Source organism: Hippocampus comes, unplaced genomic scaffold (genome assembly GCF_001891065.2).
Source record: "Hippocampus comes isolate QL1 unplaced genomic scaffold, H_comes_QL1_v1.1 scaffold174, whole genome shotgun sequence".
NCBI lineage: Eukaryota > Metazoa > Chordata > Actinopteri > Syngnathiformes > Syngnathidae > Hippocampus > Hippocampus comes.
In genome coordinates, this window is record NW_017805983.1 from 32,998 (window position 1) to 48,479 (window position 15,482).

A 15,482-nucleotide genomic window follows, 5' to 3' on the forward strand; every position below is an offset into this window, starting at 1 on the left:
GTTTAATTGCCCCCCTTTTAGAAGCCGGAAGCGAAGGCACTGTTTTTCATGCCAAAATAGACATGACAAACGGATCCAGAGGGACCCTGTTTCTGTGTGGCTAACCGTCGCCAAGCAGACCTTGACACTATTAAGCTCTACTCAAGGTACTTGTCACAATTTAAAATGACATAACACTTAAACCCGCCGACCCGTATTTAATGTTGAATGCTCTTTGGTATTACAAGAGCATTTCATTAGGCCGAAGTTCCGTATATTTCAACATTAGAGTCCATTAGGCTTTACCTCCTCCTATATCCTTGTCTAATATGATATTAAAATGATCTGCTCGTTAAAGATAACTGTAGCACACAGCAGTTAGCGAAGTTAATCGTATGAGATTGTTCCTCATCTATAGACAAAAAAAAAAAATATCAGTAAAACACACACTTGCACGTTTTTGAATAAAGACGAGAAAGAAATTGTCAAGTTTCTTTGCACTTTGGAATTTCTTTGAACTTTTCAAACGGCAAAGGTTGATGCATTGAATACCTCGCTCATACTTAAAAATCTAAACAATGCGACTCTATTTCGAAAGGGGAAGGTGGCACGCCATTACAGCGTTCTCACCACCCTAATGCAAGGCACGATTGAGCTTCTCTCCTCTGCAACAATCTCCAGATTAGATAAGAATGGAAAAAGGATGTCAGTGAGGACATAAGACGGCTATCACAAAATTTCAGGCACAGGCTCACAAGTGGTGCACTTAAAAAGTCTCCGTCAGTGAGATTGTGTATGGGTTCTTAATTTGAGCAGTTCTCACTACATTAACGGACACGTGCGCACAATAAAAGCAGGTTGTGCTTAAAGGGCATTCTCAGTTTTTGCACCTGGGTAATGCACACTTAAACGCAAATGCAATGTCAAAAGCGGTTAGTGTCGCTGTGGATGCTAACTACGGCGTCCACTTTATTTCCACCACTTAACATAATGGATTTTCATTGTTCTTTTGGTAGACGAACACTTTTTACTTTTTACCGGGTTTCTCAACTTGGCTGTCGAAATCGTCCTTCGATTGACCTTGTTGGACCGGCAAGCCATTAAAACGTGACCAAAACTGAACACCGACCAAAACTGATCATCACTGCCAACTTCTGATGTACACAAACAACAACCTGGCTACACTTTTAATACCATCGCTAAGTCCCCCCCGAACCGGACAGAAGGAAATAACACACTGTTGTGCAGAGTTAACTTTCTGTCCTTCCCACTTACTCCTGGTGTGGCCCACTCCCACACCTCTGCCCTCCCACACTGCACCAATGTTTGATTGACAGATCCAATTACGCTTTTTATTGGCCCGTCGCTAGCACGGTGGGCCAGCACTTCATTGTCTCGGGAGCAAAGGCTTTTGTTCCCTTTAGTGGAAAAGATGACGGCTGCTATTCAAGCCGCGCACAACATACGGCAAGGCCAAAATAAATGAAATATGGGAATTAAACCCCCCCCCCCCCGCAAAATAAAAAATGGACAGAAAGCGTGAGCCCTTGCTAACTTTGAAAGAGAGCAGATAAATTGACAACACAGCCGGGAGAGAGTTAACTTTTTGCGATGATGAAAAATGATAAATGACTATCATGATAACTCTTTATATTGTACGGTATATACCAAGCATGTCTCATACTGTGAGCAGCGAGTGTTTGTATGAGCCTGCGTTTTCTGTGTAACAAACACTGACACTTGTAATTCCAGTGAGTAAATCCTCCATCCGACTGCTTTGAGCTGGCTCCGACTTGTTGGCACAAGAAGCCTCTGTGGTTCCACGTGACCCGACACACACTGCCATCAGTAATAAGGCCCAGCGCAATCCAATTCAATGGCGATCAATGCCTCCGACACATGGAGTGCCGCGGGCGGAGTGAGACAGAGAGGATCAGTTAAAGCGGCGCTGGCCGATCCTTCAGACAGCTATCTCAGCTTTTCGCAGACAGCTACTGCACAGAGATGGGCCGCACACAATGGACCTCCTCCCCGGCTCACCGAAACGTCCTTTTGCAAAGCCTCAGACTCTGATACACAACTGATAGCTGCTTTTGTGGCGGCGAAAAGCTGACAACATTGACAAAAAACGATATACTCAAGGAGAAGATGCGGTGATGGACTTTAAGGTCAAAAGCATGTTATTAAAGTGGGAGTTATTCCTCCCCACCTCGACAAGGTACTGCATTGCAATCAAACCTTGATTGAAATCTGGTATGAGTTGTCGCGGGAAGACTCCAGTGGATCTATATTCGGTCTCCGGTGGCAGGAAGGGAGATGTGATCTCAAGAATGTGAACATTCAAACGTCCCAGGAGTGGGAGTTTGGGTTACATATCCAGCCTTTCATCTGACAGAACCTCCCTGAGTAAGCTCATGCGGTCAGGGCCATCATAACCGGAGAGCGGAGGCACTGGAACTCCAATCAATACGTTGGACAAGCTCAGACAAAGTGCGGAGCAGTTAGATTGATGGACCTGGCCTTCGTGGTGCTAAAAGCTATTCATCTTCACTAATTGACAGAGGTAACTCATAGACGGTACAGTGATTTGGTCATGTGCACGCATGCCAGACATTTGCCCACAGGAAAGCGGGCGCCATGTTGTGTGCTCGCCCTTTCGACTGTGCAGACACAATTGGTTTTACATGCTTGAATTTTGGAAAACCACATTGAGAAAAACTGAAAACCCCCATTTACACAGAGAATCTGTCTTTGCTCAACTAGATTTCAAATACCACAGCCCATAAAGTCAGACCTCGGGATAACAACCTTGGTTCCAGATTTTCAATTCACTGTAGCATCCACTCAAAATGAATAATAAATTGTAAGATTTATTCTTATTAAGCAAACAGAGGCTCCGGCAACGGTGATGAATCGGCGCTAGCATGGCTTTACATCATATGCACTATTTAAATGAGCACTTCTCACAATAATAACGAAGTGTATCAAACATTCATTCACACGCTCCTAATTGTCTGCAGAGCTGCAAGATTTGATGTGAGGACAGCAGTGCCCCCGGGGTGCGCAGCCTCTAAAATATTGCTCACACCTAAAAGAAGCGAGGGATCCAACATGAGCTATTTTTCACACCTGCGAGCGCCTCGAACTTCGTCAAGTGGACGGGAACAAAATGGCGTCCGCTTAGCTTTACTTAGCGCTCCTGTTAGGTAACCTTGCAGCAGCAATAACGTCAGTGCCCCGGAGTGCCAGCTAGCGTTAGCTCCGATTGAGGAGCAAGAATGACTGCATTTTTAAGACAAACGCAAGAAGCATCGCTGGAGAAGGTAATGGCTTTGACTCCCGCATTCGGGCTCAATGTCAAAGTGGGAGGCTCGCACTTTGATCCTCCGCCACCGAATATGAATCACACAGGGTCAAGCCTTATCAATTATTTACAGCCATTCTCTCCCCATTTCCTGTTTGTCTGCTCTTCTGGCTGTAACTTGCTCTGACACTAATGGCGGACCGCCTGCTGAAAACATTTATCAGTGTTAGTGCAGTGTCGTCTCCGGCGCTACATTATCACTCTCGGCCTTTTGCAACATTCCAGTAGCAACTGTGCGCCGATCTTAATCCGCATTAACTTACTTTACTGTACGTGTCTTGGCTGCAAGCGAAGTCCTTGAAGAAACTTTGCTTGGGAAAGGTGCCAAAGATTTCAAGTGCAATTGACTTCATCCAGCAATGTTTGTTCCCCAGTAATTTGTGCCTCCTTGGCTGCCTTAAAATCAAGTGTACATAACATTTTTATCGACTACAAAAGTGTGCACATGCACATAAACACGCAAGTGGAATCCCTCAACGTGACTGTATGATATGACTGAAAACTTCTGTTGAGTTGGGTCACGCTGGGGTGCCTTAACAGGGAACTAGACCGGTGCCGCAGTTAGTCGCGTACCGTGCACTATCCTCCACCTCATCTGCTGGGGTGGCACAGACGAAGGTGCAAGGCCAAGAATAAGAAGTGAGAATAAGAGAGAGCGAAAGCAACGTGTCCGTAGGAAAGATTATGATAGGGAGGAGGAGTCGACCGAGGTGACAAGAGGTAATAATCTACAGAGAATTGAAGCGTTAGACCAGGGGTGTCAAATTCCGGTCCTGGAGGGCCGCTGTCCTCCATGTTTTCCAAGTTTCCCTGTTGCAACTCACCTGATTCAAATGATCAGATCATCAGCAAGCCCTGTGCAAGCCTGACATTGAACCTGTTCATTTGAATCAGGTGTGTTGCAACAGGGAGACTTGGAAAACATGCAGGACAGCGGCCCTCCAGGACCGGAGTTTGACACCCCTGCGTTAGACACTCCATCACAATCCTTTGGACTTTTTCCTTTTTTTTAATATTTCAATCTGTCGTCTACAGTCCACTGAAGATGAGATTCATTTTCATTCTGATTTGAAATTCATTTACTTGAAGACTTTCAGTGATAACGCAAATTTGTGGCTCCACGTTTGCATTAAGCTATGGAGACATCCGCCGCTACTGTCCACATTCATATTGTATGCACAGAAATAAATCCAACTTTGGAAATATTTTGTAATACGGAGCTGAAATAATTAATCATTTCGTCCTTATCGTCTTGATCATTGTTTTCCTTCATCTCATGACACGGAAGCAGGCCTAAGTGGTTGGAAAGCAGTCCGACCCTTTTCACATCACCTGTGGCGAGTGCCCAAGCGCCAAGCTAGGCAGCATACGCTGTCGCGGTGTGCTAGAAGGTAGTGCCGGCATGAGGCCGGCAGTTTCGTTTTGCGTCTATTTTCATTCTTTCATATTCATAAAGGAATCCCTTGCTTGAGCGCTTCATTCAAGTCAATTCCCCGATGAATCGTTCACGTAAACGGCATTGTATAAAGGCGTCGTGCTCTTCGTATGACGTGATCTGCAATTCACGAGATTAAGTGATTTGATGCATTTTTTTAAGGATGAAGATATGTGACGGAAGCGACAGTCGAGAGTGGTTGACACCACAGCGTGTGAGGTGACTGAGCCTATCAGAGCCCACACGCTGATTAAAAGTGTGGCACATCTCGGCAGCTTGTCAAAATGTGTCACTTCTGTTTCGAATGACTTCCACATAAATTTGAAAACAGAAGTGAAAGGAAGAATCATGAAAAAAAACAGTCTCGCTTATAAATTGTACTCCCTCCCAAAAAAACAAACACTTTGGTGTTGAAAAGGGAGAGATCGTATTAAACTGGAGACAGCCTGTGTTGCAGAAAAATCTTTTGACTCATCAGAATATGGGACCCCCATTTGATGAGGTCACCCATGGTATGCGTTTGATAATTTGACAGCAAACAAGAGGGAGAGAACTTACATTAACAGCATTTGAGTATGTAACCGACACTTCTAAGAACATATACGCAGGCGAGAATGTAGGTCACTCTGTCCCTTCTAATTCAAAGAACATAAATGCAAATCGTCTATTTCTTGATTATGTTGGACACTTTCAGGGCATGCTGTCATCAAACTATGTCTCCACTAAACTTCAATTTTTGTTCGAGTTATGATGGGGTGGTTGGGGGGTGGAGGGGGATTGGAGTCTCTTTAGCATTCTTTCGGGGTGTGCTTGTCTTTCCTCGTCAGTTATTCTGCCAGATTATTTTTCGCCTCGCTGTGTCGTAAAAGGAATTACTTGTCATGAAATTAATTGGCTCAAAAGTAATAAGGCACGGGGCATTTTTAAAGGCAATTTTCTTGTTCATAAAAAGAAAGTGCAGGAAGATAAGCACGTATCACAAGGCAGAGCAGATAGCGCCCGTTGCTGCTTGGCTCGCTCCCAGTTAACAAGGACGCCTGCAGAGAGGAGGCTTGAAATGTGATTGCAATGTAAGTAGATGCCAATGTCATTACAAATCCATTAATGCTAAATCAAGCGCTGCAAGTGATTGGCTGCGGCGACGCCGCATGTGTTGGCGATTGTGCATGCATGCACGTAATCCATGTAAGCAGGCTGGAGTGCAAAATGCTAAAATAAGGATTTAGTAAGAAATGATAGAAATAAATAAGCATTGCGTTCTGGTCGTTTTGCTCGACGAGACAATTGTTCTAGCAACATCAAGGCCACTGCGTCAGTGCAAAGTTCATGTGACAATCATTACAGCAATGCACTCCTAACTAGAGTGGAACTCAGTCGAAGGCTCAAGGCTAGGCAAGGCAACTTTATTTATATTGTGCATTTCATACACGAGGTAACTCAATGTGCTTGAGGTAAATAAAAGTTTTAAAAGCATTTAAAGCTATTCGGGAAAAAAATAGCTGACAGAAGAGGATAAGCGGATTAGAAAATGTATATATTCAAATACATATATATATATTTTCTTTTTCTAAATGAAACTGTATATGTTACATAGTTTCAACAACATTTGAATTAACAAAGTGTTTAATTGTAAATGAAGGGGAAAAATACAATACGTCTAATACTTAATATAGCTTATACCTGAAATATGTACCAGTTGTTTTGACTTGAGATAATAATTATTACATTGATTATACCTCAATTATTATTTCCCAACCAATCATTTGTCAAAATAAATAAAATACTGTACTTTTCATGTGCCATATTCCCTGAAAAGCATGGTTAGTTCCCAACCAATTATTTCACGCGCACAGCGTCACGAGGGGAATAAGCCCCGCCCCGCTCGCCTATGGTGGGAACCCCCAAAACAGTCTGCTGCTGCTGGACGGAGTCTGATGAATATATTTCGGCTTTTGTTTTTTAATCGGCTCGACTTTAAACCAAATTGACCCATTGCCACTCGGCGGTAGCCTTACGATTCCAGGTATGTGTCTTCTCAACGGCAGCGCCTTGTTTAGAGCGGAAAAGGTGTCGCCCAACCTAGTTGCAGCATGAATGGTAATGCTAGGCAGCTATGCTAACGTTTTTCCGCTTTCGTTCCACGGTGCCAGAATACGTATATATGAATTTTAAAGCTTCCGACAAGCGATCGGATGAATGATGGGATGAAGCACGACGCAAACAGTGATTGAGAGGGAGTTTTTTTTTCTTTGATCGATCTACTTTTACATTTGTGGTTGGATGCGACTGGGCCCCTCAGTAACCAATTTCCTTGCAAGCAAGTTGTTTTGTTTACTTTCGTCGAAGGTCCCGCTTCGTGTTTTTATCGGACAGACAAATAAACATCACCTTGAACTGCCCTGTGACACGCGCGATTGGCATTAGCGACGCGTATTTCCTCATTGACACACATTCCACTCACTTCCATATCATTTAACATCATTCCGTGATCCTTACAGTACCTTAGGCAGGATAAACAAATACAATTACCAATAACACCCACCAGCTGGGATTTAATGTGTTTCTGCTGTTGTCAAACAAGTTGGGACAGGTTTTTTTTCAGCAAGATTTTTCCCTGCATTAACTGCTCCATCTTCTAAGAAATAATAATTTGATCTTTATAGACGTTGTCTGTAAGGCGTAGAAAAAACGTAGTGTATTTCCGGTAACCCGACCGACCGAGAATTTCTCCGTCGAAAAAAAACTTTATGGTCGGCATTTTTTTTTCAAACAACCCTCTACGTTTTTGTGTAGACTGAGGGTTAGCGCGTGCGTCGTTTGCCCTGACGTCTGTCAACAACATTGAAACATGGCGGCGGCCGCGATCTCCGACGACAAAATGTATATATTCAAATACATATATATATATTTTCTTTTTCTAAATGAAACTGTATATGTTACATAGTTTCAACAACATTTGAATTAACAAAGTGTTTAATTGTAAATGAAGGGGAAAAATACAATACGTCTAATACTTAATATAGCTTATACCTGAAATATGTACCAGTTGTTTTGACTTGAGATAATAATTATTACATTGATTATACCTCAATTATTATTTCCCAACCAATCATTTGTCAAAATAAATAAAATACTGTACTTTTCATGTGCCATATTCCCTGAAAAGCATGGTTAGTTCCCAACCAATTATTTCACGCGCACAGCGTCACGAGGGGAATAAGCCCCGCCCCGCTCGCCTATGGTGGGAACCCCCAAAACAGTCTGCTGCTGCTGGACGGAGTCTGATGAATATATTTCGGCTTTTGTTTTTTAATCGGCTCGACTTTAAACCAAATTGACCCATTGCCACTCGGCGGTAGCCTTACGATTCCAGGTATGTGTCTTCTCAACGGCAGCGCCTTGTTTAGAGCGGAAAAGGTGTCGCCCAACCTAGTTGCAGCATGAATGGTAATGCTAGGCAGCTATGCTAACGTTTTTCCGCTTTCGTTCCACGGTGCCAGAATACGTATATATGAATTTTAAAGCTTCCGACAAGCGATCGGATGAATGATGGGATGAAGCACGACGCAAACAGTGATTGAGAGGGAGTTTTTTTTTCTTTGATCGATCTACTTTTACATTTGTGGTTGGATGCGACTGGGCCCCTCAGTAACCAATTTCCTTGCAAGCAAGTTGTTTTGTTTACTTTCGTCGAAGGTCCCGCTTCGTGTTTTTATCGGACAGACAAATAAACATCACCTTGAACTGCCCTGTGACACGCGCGATTGGCATTAGCGACGCGTATTTCCTCATTGACACACATTCCACTCACTTCCATATCATTTAACATCATTCCGTGATCCTTACAGTACCTTAGGCAGGATAAACAAATACAATTACCAATAACACCCACCAGCTGGGATTTAATGTGTTTCTGCTGTTGTCAAACAAGTTGGGACAGGTTTTTTTTCAGCAAGATTTTTCCCTGCATTAACTGCTCCATCTTCTAAGAAATAATAATTTGATCTTTATAGACGTTGTCTGTAAGGCGTAGAAAAAACGTAGTGTATTTCCGGTAACCCGACCGACCGAGAATTTCTCCGTCGAAAAAAAACTTTATGGTCGGCATTTTTTTTTCAAACAACCCTCTACGTTTTTGTGTAGACTGAGGGTTAGCGCGTGCGTCGTTTGCCCTGACGTCTGTCAACAACATTGAAACATGGCGGCGGCCGCGATCTCCGACGACAGTTTAACCCCCCCCCCCTCCCAAAAAAAAAGACAGTTTAAACCGCGTTTTCTGTGTTACAGTCGCATGCTCGCACCGTAATGTTAAGAAAATAGCATCCACTGATGTATCGAAAAAAATTCAGCTAACTATTTGATGAACACCACGGGCCGAGTAAAAACCGAGGGCGGAGGAGGACGGCGGGGGAGGCGGCGGCGCGCCCCGGCCCCCCGAGTCAGGAGCGAGGAGAAGACTAAATGGGGGGCGGCAGCGCCGGGTTCAATGTCTTGTTTTATGTTTTATGGTTATTTTGTTTAAATTTTTGATGGTGGGGAAAAAAAAGATTAAAAAAAAAAACTGTCTGATTTACCGACCCTTTGCTGAAATTTCATGTTACCGGAAACATGGCCTAACAGTGGTTCCGATGTAAAACAAATGTGTCTTATTACACTTGCTGTTACAGCAATCCACCCTTCCGATGTGGGGGCTACGTTCCAGATCACCCCCACAATTTGTGAGGTCTGTGATATAGAAACACTCTAAGCAAGTTTTAGAGCATTTACAGCACTCATTTTTCTCAAGGTCCTTTATACACGTTAAAAATAAAACAAACATCTAAACAAATGCTTGCTTTCTGTGGGCGTAAAAAGGAGGACCGAAGGCATTGACATTCATTTGCCGCAAAACAGGAGACAGAACAAAATCCTAATGAACTGTGCAAAAAAGGTATATACAGTAATCCCTCATTTATCGCGGGGGTTACGTTCCAAAAAGAACCAGTGATAAGTGAAATCCGTGAAGTAGTTATTATACAATACTTAACTATATATTCAATGAAAGACTAAAACCTGTTTTCAGGCCCAATTACAAAAAAAAAAAAAAAAAAGTTTTCAACAAATTACTACAATAGTTTTTGGAAATACTGTACTGTCGACACGCGACGCCACCGACGCGTTCTGATTTAAAGGGTTAAAAGCATTAAAAAAGGCACAAAAAAATCCGTGAAACAGCGAAGCCGCGGAAAGTGAACCGCGATAGAGCGAGGGATCACTGTGTGTGTGTGTGTGTGTGTGTGTGTGTGTGTCTGTGTGTGTATGTATGTATGTATATATATATATATATATATAGTCCCAGATGTTTTAAATTTTCCATTAATACATTTGAACTATAGTACATAAAAAATGATGTAAATTGCTGCTCCCTTGCAATCTTCCTCATTTTCTCATATTTTCTAGATATCAAAGATGGAGCCAAGCCTGGGGGACTTGTCTCTGAGCCAGGAGTTCCTGAATAGTCAGGGATCATTCAGTGATTTCTGGCAAAACATGTAAGTTCCTTTTAAAAAAAAATAAAAAATAAAAAATTAAATCAAGGTTAACATTTAAAAATCTGAAAACAGAAATGTGCAGGATTTGCTTTCTACACCAAGCATGACCGGTCCTCTTGATGATAATGACCCATCCAGCAGCAACCAGGTAACAGTGCTCGGTCTACTTTTTCCTTCTTTGCAAAACCGTTGTGTTCATTTAGTTTTTGCCCCTGCCCTGCTCACGCAGCTCCCCGAGTTGCAAGTACAATTTGACGATGAAATCTTCAACATATCAGCTGAGCCGCTCGCCACTGAAGGCGTCCCGCCACCGACCCCCACTGTGCTGGTCACCACAGACCATCCCGGGGAGTACGACTTCCTGCTCCGTTTCCAGAAGTCTGGAACTGCCAAGTCAGTTACATCCACTGTAAGTTCCAGACTTGAACCTCTTAGATATAATTGCAGTGTAATAAACACTTTTCTATCAGCCATGGTTATTTCTTTGTTTGCACAGTAGAGTGCTGAGGTTTTTGATTTTGAGATTTGTACAATAAATTGGCTAACGTTGGTTATTGTCATTTTCGGTGGCTCAGTGGTGACATCTTGCTTTAAAAAAAAAAAAAAAAACATACAAATTCAAAATTCCGACACATCCACTTCTCCAACCGTATGTGGAAGTAGGCTGAAACAATTCAGAGAAAGAAATTATGATAAATAAATTTTGGAGCCTTTCTGGCGTATGTTTGTTGTTTTGGCTGAGATGCAAACGTTCCTGACAAAATATCTCGGCTATCCTTGAGATGCTGTGATCGTGAAAGTGCTAGTCGCTTGGCTTACAAAATATAACGTACAAGAGACTCAAGTTCTGTTAACAAAAGTTGCTCCTAAGCAAACATTTAATACAAAGCTATCGAGAGTAACTCATACCTTACTCCTCGACAGGCTGGTCGTACCGGTGCAGCCTCTTATTTTTTTTATTTTTTAGGTGTACCATTGAGAAATTAGGATGACTGGGCGCCCAACTTGGTCTCAGTCTCGAGCCTTGTTCAAGTATTAGTATTGTCATTTTGGGTTTCGGGCAAGAATTTTCCTTTCGGTGCAACTCTAGTCTTAAAAAGTCTAAAATGTTTTGAGTTGCTGACTTTGAAAAGAACACTAGTAATTTCTCTGAATTCCATTTATGTGCCCTAAAAACTCTAAAAACTAATAATTTCTAAAGCTCTAAAAGAGTTTTATATATTTTAATTATTTTAATCATGACAAGATTAAAAAAAAAAAACATACTTGACTGTCCTCCCATCCCCATAAAAATGTCTGGCTTGCACTAAACTGTAAAGGGTCCACCGTGTCCAGTATGTGGCGGAGGCCTGAGACAAAAAGTTGCTGTCGAGCACTGTGATCCACGCCGAGCTCAATCTAGTTTTGAATGCTAACTTTCAACAGGCAAGTATGCGAAACATTTTTGGAGAACACATTTCATCAAAGTCAAAATCTTACCTCGGCAACCATTCCCAAACCGCTCTTTTGTTTCTCTTTCTCCGAGCCACTGAGTTTCATTCATTCTCGTCAAATCGCATCATTGTCTTTCACGAGGCGTGAGCCAGTGGCTCTACCTGTGATGCAACCCACGGCCCGCTGCGGTTGGTCACTTGGGTTCACGTTAGGCTGATCTGGCTGGAAAAGTTACCTCCCTCTTCCATTTCCCTGCTTGTGACTTGATGGCAAGAGCTGAACATGATGGGACATGTTCCCCTCACTGCCGTTCTGCAGCACACAAAGGGTTAAAATGGATTTTGCTAAGGTAAAAAAAATCGTCTGATTTTTTTTTTGGTCAGTTTTCTGTGATGCTCAACAAGCTGTACTGCCAGCTGGCTAAGACCACCCCGGTGGAAATTCTGGTGAGCAAAGAGCCGCCGGCGGGCGCCATCCTCAAAGCCATGGCGGTCTACAAGAAAACGGAGCACGCGGCCGACGTGGTACGCCGTTGCCCCCACCACCAGAACCAGGATGGTACGTCTTGTTCCATAATTTGTAAAAAAATAACAGACAATGTGGGGTCTGAACAGTAGAATCGATTTGTGGAAAAAAAAAAAACATAAAATGGTCTTGTATATATGTTGCCATGTAGCCGCAGAGCACCGCAGCCATCTGATCCGAATGGAGGGCAGCCAGAGGGTGCAGTATTTTGAGGACGTTTTCACCAAGAGGCAGAGCGTGACCGTTCCCTACGAGACCCCCCAGGTACGTCACAAATAACCTCTTGCCAAGTTAAAACCGTCACCTCCTTGGAGTGAACAGGAAAATTCCAATTATGTAAATTAAGCACTGAAAAATCTGCCAAAACAAGAAACGGTCTCACATGAAATGATATGCTCTACATGCCCCCCCCCCCCACTCCCACTGCTGCCCCTCATGGTAACATTTTGCCCTAGCTCTCCTACATACAAACCCCACAAAATCTTCTCTTGTTTTTTAGTTGGGCTCTGAGATGACAACCATCCTACTCTCCTTCATGTGCAACAGCTCCTGCATGGGAGGGATGAATCGCAGGCCCATCCTCGCAATTTTGACTCTGGAGACCCCCGAGTAGGTTGTGCTTTGATCGCGTTGGACCCGGTGTCCCCCTCCGGTCTAAATTCCTCATTCATTACGGCCACGATTAATTTCTGTCCTTCGCAGGGGCGTGATTTTGGGTCGAAGGTGTTTTGAGGTGCGCATTTGTGCGTGTCCCGGTCGGGATCGCAAATCCGAAGAGGAGAACCACACCCAGATCATAAATGGCACCAAGCAAACTAAGAAACGAAGTGGGTGTCCAAAATGACCAAAAAATGGAACTTCAAAACTAAATTGCCTGTATCTTTTGAACATGGCTTCTACAGACTTTTTTTTGCAGTTCTGCTCAGTTCAACATTTTTTTTCCCCCCCACATTGTGTTCACAGAGAGCACCCCAGCCACGACCAGCGCCCCCGTTAAGAGGTCCGTTCCCACCTCCACCACCTCCAGCACGGAGGGAGATGACGAAGAGATTTTTTATTTGCCCGTACGTCATAGCAAAGCTTAAATTTCAACTTCCTTATTTTGGATTTTTAAACATCATGCAAATCATTTCCTTTCAGATTCGAGGGCGTGACCGTTATGAGCTGTTTAAACGGTTCTACGAAGGCCTGGAACAGGACAAGAAAGGGTGAGAAGTTTACATTGGAACATTTTTGGCCAGTTCCAAAGCCATTTTTATTCAAACAATAGCTTAGAAATGTTTTAATTTAGATATTTTTTATTTTCTTATCTTTGCAGAAAAAACAAGTCAAATGCGGCGGTGGACCAGCAGCACGTGCCGATGCCAATCAGTGGGAAGCGACTCATGCTGAAAGGAGAACGCAGTGACACTGAATGAAAAGTCTACCCCCCGACCCCCTTAAAAAAAAAATTATGCAAGCAATGGGATAAAAAGAGAGTCTGATTATGTACTGTTTTTTTTTCTCTCTCCTCTCTCATGAACACTTTGAGACAGTAATTCATGCCTTTGTCACATCCCGGCTCGATTACTGCAATGCCCTTTACTTTGGAGTCAGCCAGTCCTCCATTAAGCGTCTCCAGCTGGTCCAGAATGCCGCTGCTCGCCTCTTGACTGGTACTCGTAAGAGGGAGCACATAACTCCTATTCTGGCATCCCTTCACTGGCTCCCCATACATTTTAGATCAAGATCCTCTTATTTGTTTTCAAATCTCTAAATGCCCTTGCGCCACCGTACCTCTCTGAGCTCATCCGCCCCTACACACCTGCCCGGCGCCTCAGGTCTGCGGACCAGACATTATTAGAAGTACCAAGAACTAAACTGAGGCTCAGAAGGGATCGAGCCTTTTCTGTTGCTGGTCCCTCTCTCTGTAATGACCTCCCACTGAACATTCGGCAAGCCTCCTCGCTGCCCATCTTCAAAACCCGCCTCAAAACTCACTTGTATTCTTTGGCATTTGACTCAGCATGACTTAGATTTGTTCTTGGTTTTGCTGTTCGGTGCTTTCTACCGTCTTTTTTACTGATTTGCTTTACTGTTCAGAATCAGAATCATCTTTATTGGCCAAGTATGTAGAACACACAAGGAATTTGTCTCCGGTATAACACGCTGCATTAGTATCATCATAAACAACTGTTTGTTGTATATGTTAAATTGCTCCATGTACAGCAATTTGTATGCAGCGATGGCTGTTTGAAAGTGCTCTTTAAATACAGTTGAGTTGAGTTGTTGTATCATTAATGATTACCTTTTTTTTTGTGGCATGAAATGTTTTATACTGTAGTCTGACACGGGTTAGGTGTCCTTTCCTCCATTTGGAGCAACTGTTTCCCTTTGTTACACATTTTTCCATGAATAAACATTATCATATATATGGTGGGTTTTTTTTCTTTTTTGGGGTTTTTTACCACATCTGCAGTCTACACTTAAAACTGTACGTGTCACCTGACCTTACTTTACATCAATGACTAGAGAGAATTGCAAATAGGAGTTACTTAGCATCGATTCCCCGGATGAATTTGTGCGTAGCAAACTGAGTTTACTGGATTACATTCTCCATAATCCAGAAAGTAGCCTGATGATTTAAAAAAAAAAAAAGCTTTTGTGACATGTAATTAATTGTCAAAATGATGAAAATGTGCCCTGCGTTCCTAACCTGGATTCAAAATATTGCACAAGACACCACCAGCAGTGGCAGCATAAGTTCTGGAGAGCCCACAACCCTGAAGACCGCACAGCCTTCAAAGGAAGTGTGTGTGTGTCTCAGGCAAGTTTATCTGTCATAGAAGGACTCCTTAAACTGCCGTCCCCTGAAGGGGGATTAGAGACACACAGCACCGATTTGGCCTCCATCTCTGTTTTCCTATAAATCTCGAGTTCTCCTCTCTCTTGTCTTTCTCGCTGTCTCTTGTGCGCTCGCTCCAAACATCAACCTTCCATCACTCCCGTCACTGTCCGCCCTCTTTGCCAGGTTGTGCTCCACCGAGCTGGCGTTAAGAACAGGTTATGCGGTCGTTCTGAAGTGCTCTTAAAATGTTAACTTCGCCTTAAAAAAAAAAAAAAAAAGTACATTAAAAACGTTTTTATTCTAAAATTAATTGGCTCATAGTGGTTCCGCCTTTTCTAGACAATTACAAATTTGTCGCATGCTTTATCAATAAAATATGAAAATGCT

General features: G+C 43.0%; 2 protein-coding genes across 22 annotated transcripts in view; one reads left to right on the top strand and one right to left on the bottom strand.

Annotated features, from left to right (window-relative positions):
- The window catches only part of nrxn3b (neurexin 3b), a 215,121-nt gene that overhangs the window by 30,627 nt on the left and 169,012 nt on the right, over positions 1-15,482 (bottom strand). The gene's annotated exons all lie outside the window — the stretch shown is intronic.
- LOC109528457 (cellular tumor antigen p53-like) lies at positions 6,649-14,682 on the top strand. Of its 7 annotated transcripts, none has more exons than XM_019891090.1 (13): positions 6,720-6,801; positions 9,446-9,501; positions 10,218-10,309; positions 10,382-10,457; positions 10,539-10,718; positions 12,127-12,301; positions 12,420-12,532; positions 12,768-12,877; positions 12,971-13,095; positions 13,232-13,332; positions 13,409-13,476; positions 13,587-13,769; positions 14,533-14,682. In XM_019891090.1, exons 3-12 carry the CDS (start codon positions 10,227-10,229, stop codon positions 13,684-13,686), a joined length of 1,131 nt encoding a protein of 376 aa, XP_019746649.1. In that variant the 5' UTR covers positions 6,720-6,801; positions 9,446-9,501; positions 10,218-10,226; the 3' UTR covers positions 13,687-13,769; positions 14,533-14,682. The 7 variants fall into 7 exon arrangements, with proteins under 7 accessions (XP_019746645.1, XP_019746649.1, XP_019746646.1 ...); XM_019891087.1 differs by lacking the exon at positions 6,720-6,801 and adding an exon at positions 7,999-8,151; XM_019891089.1 differs by lacking the exon at positions 6,720-6,801 and adding an exon at positions 7,999-8,151 and having other exon boundaries at positions 10,412-10,457.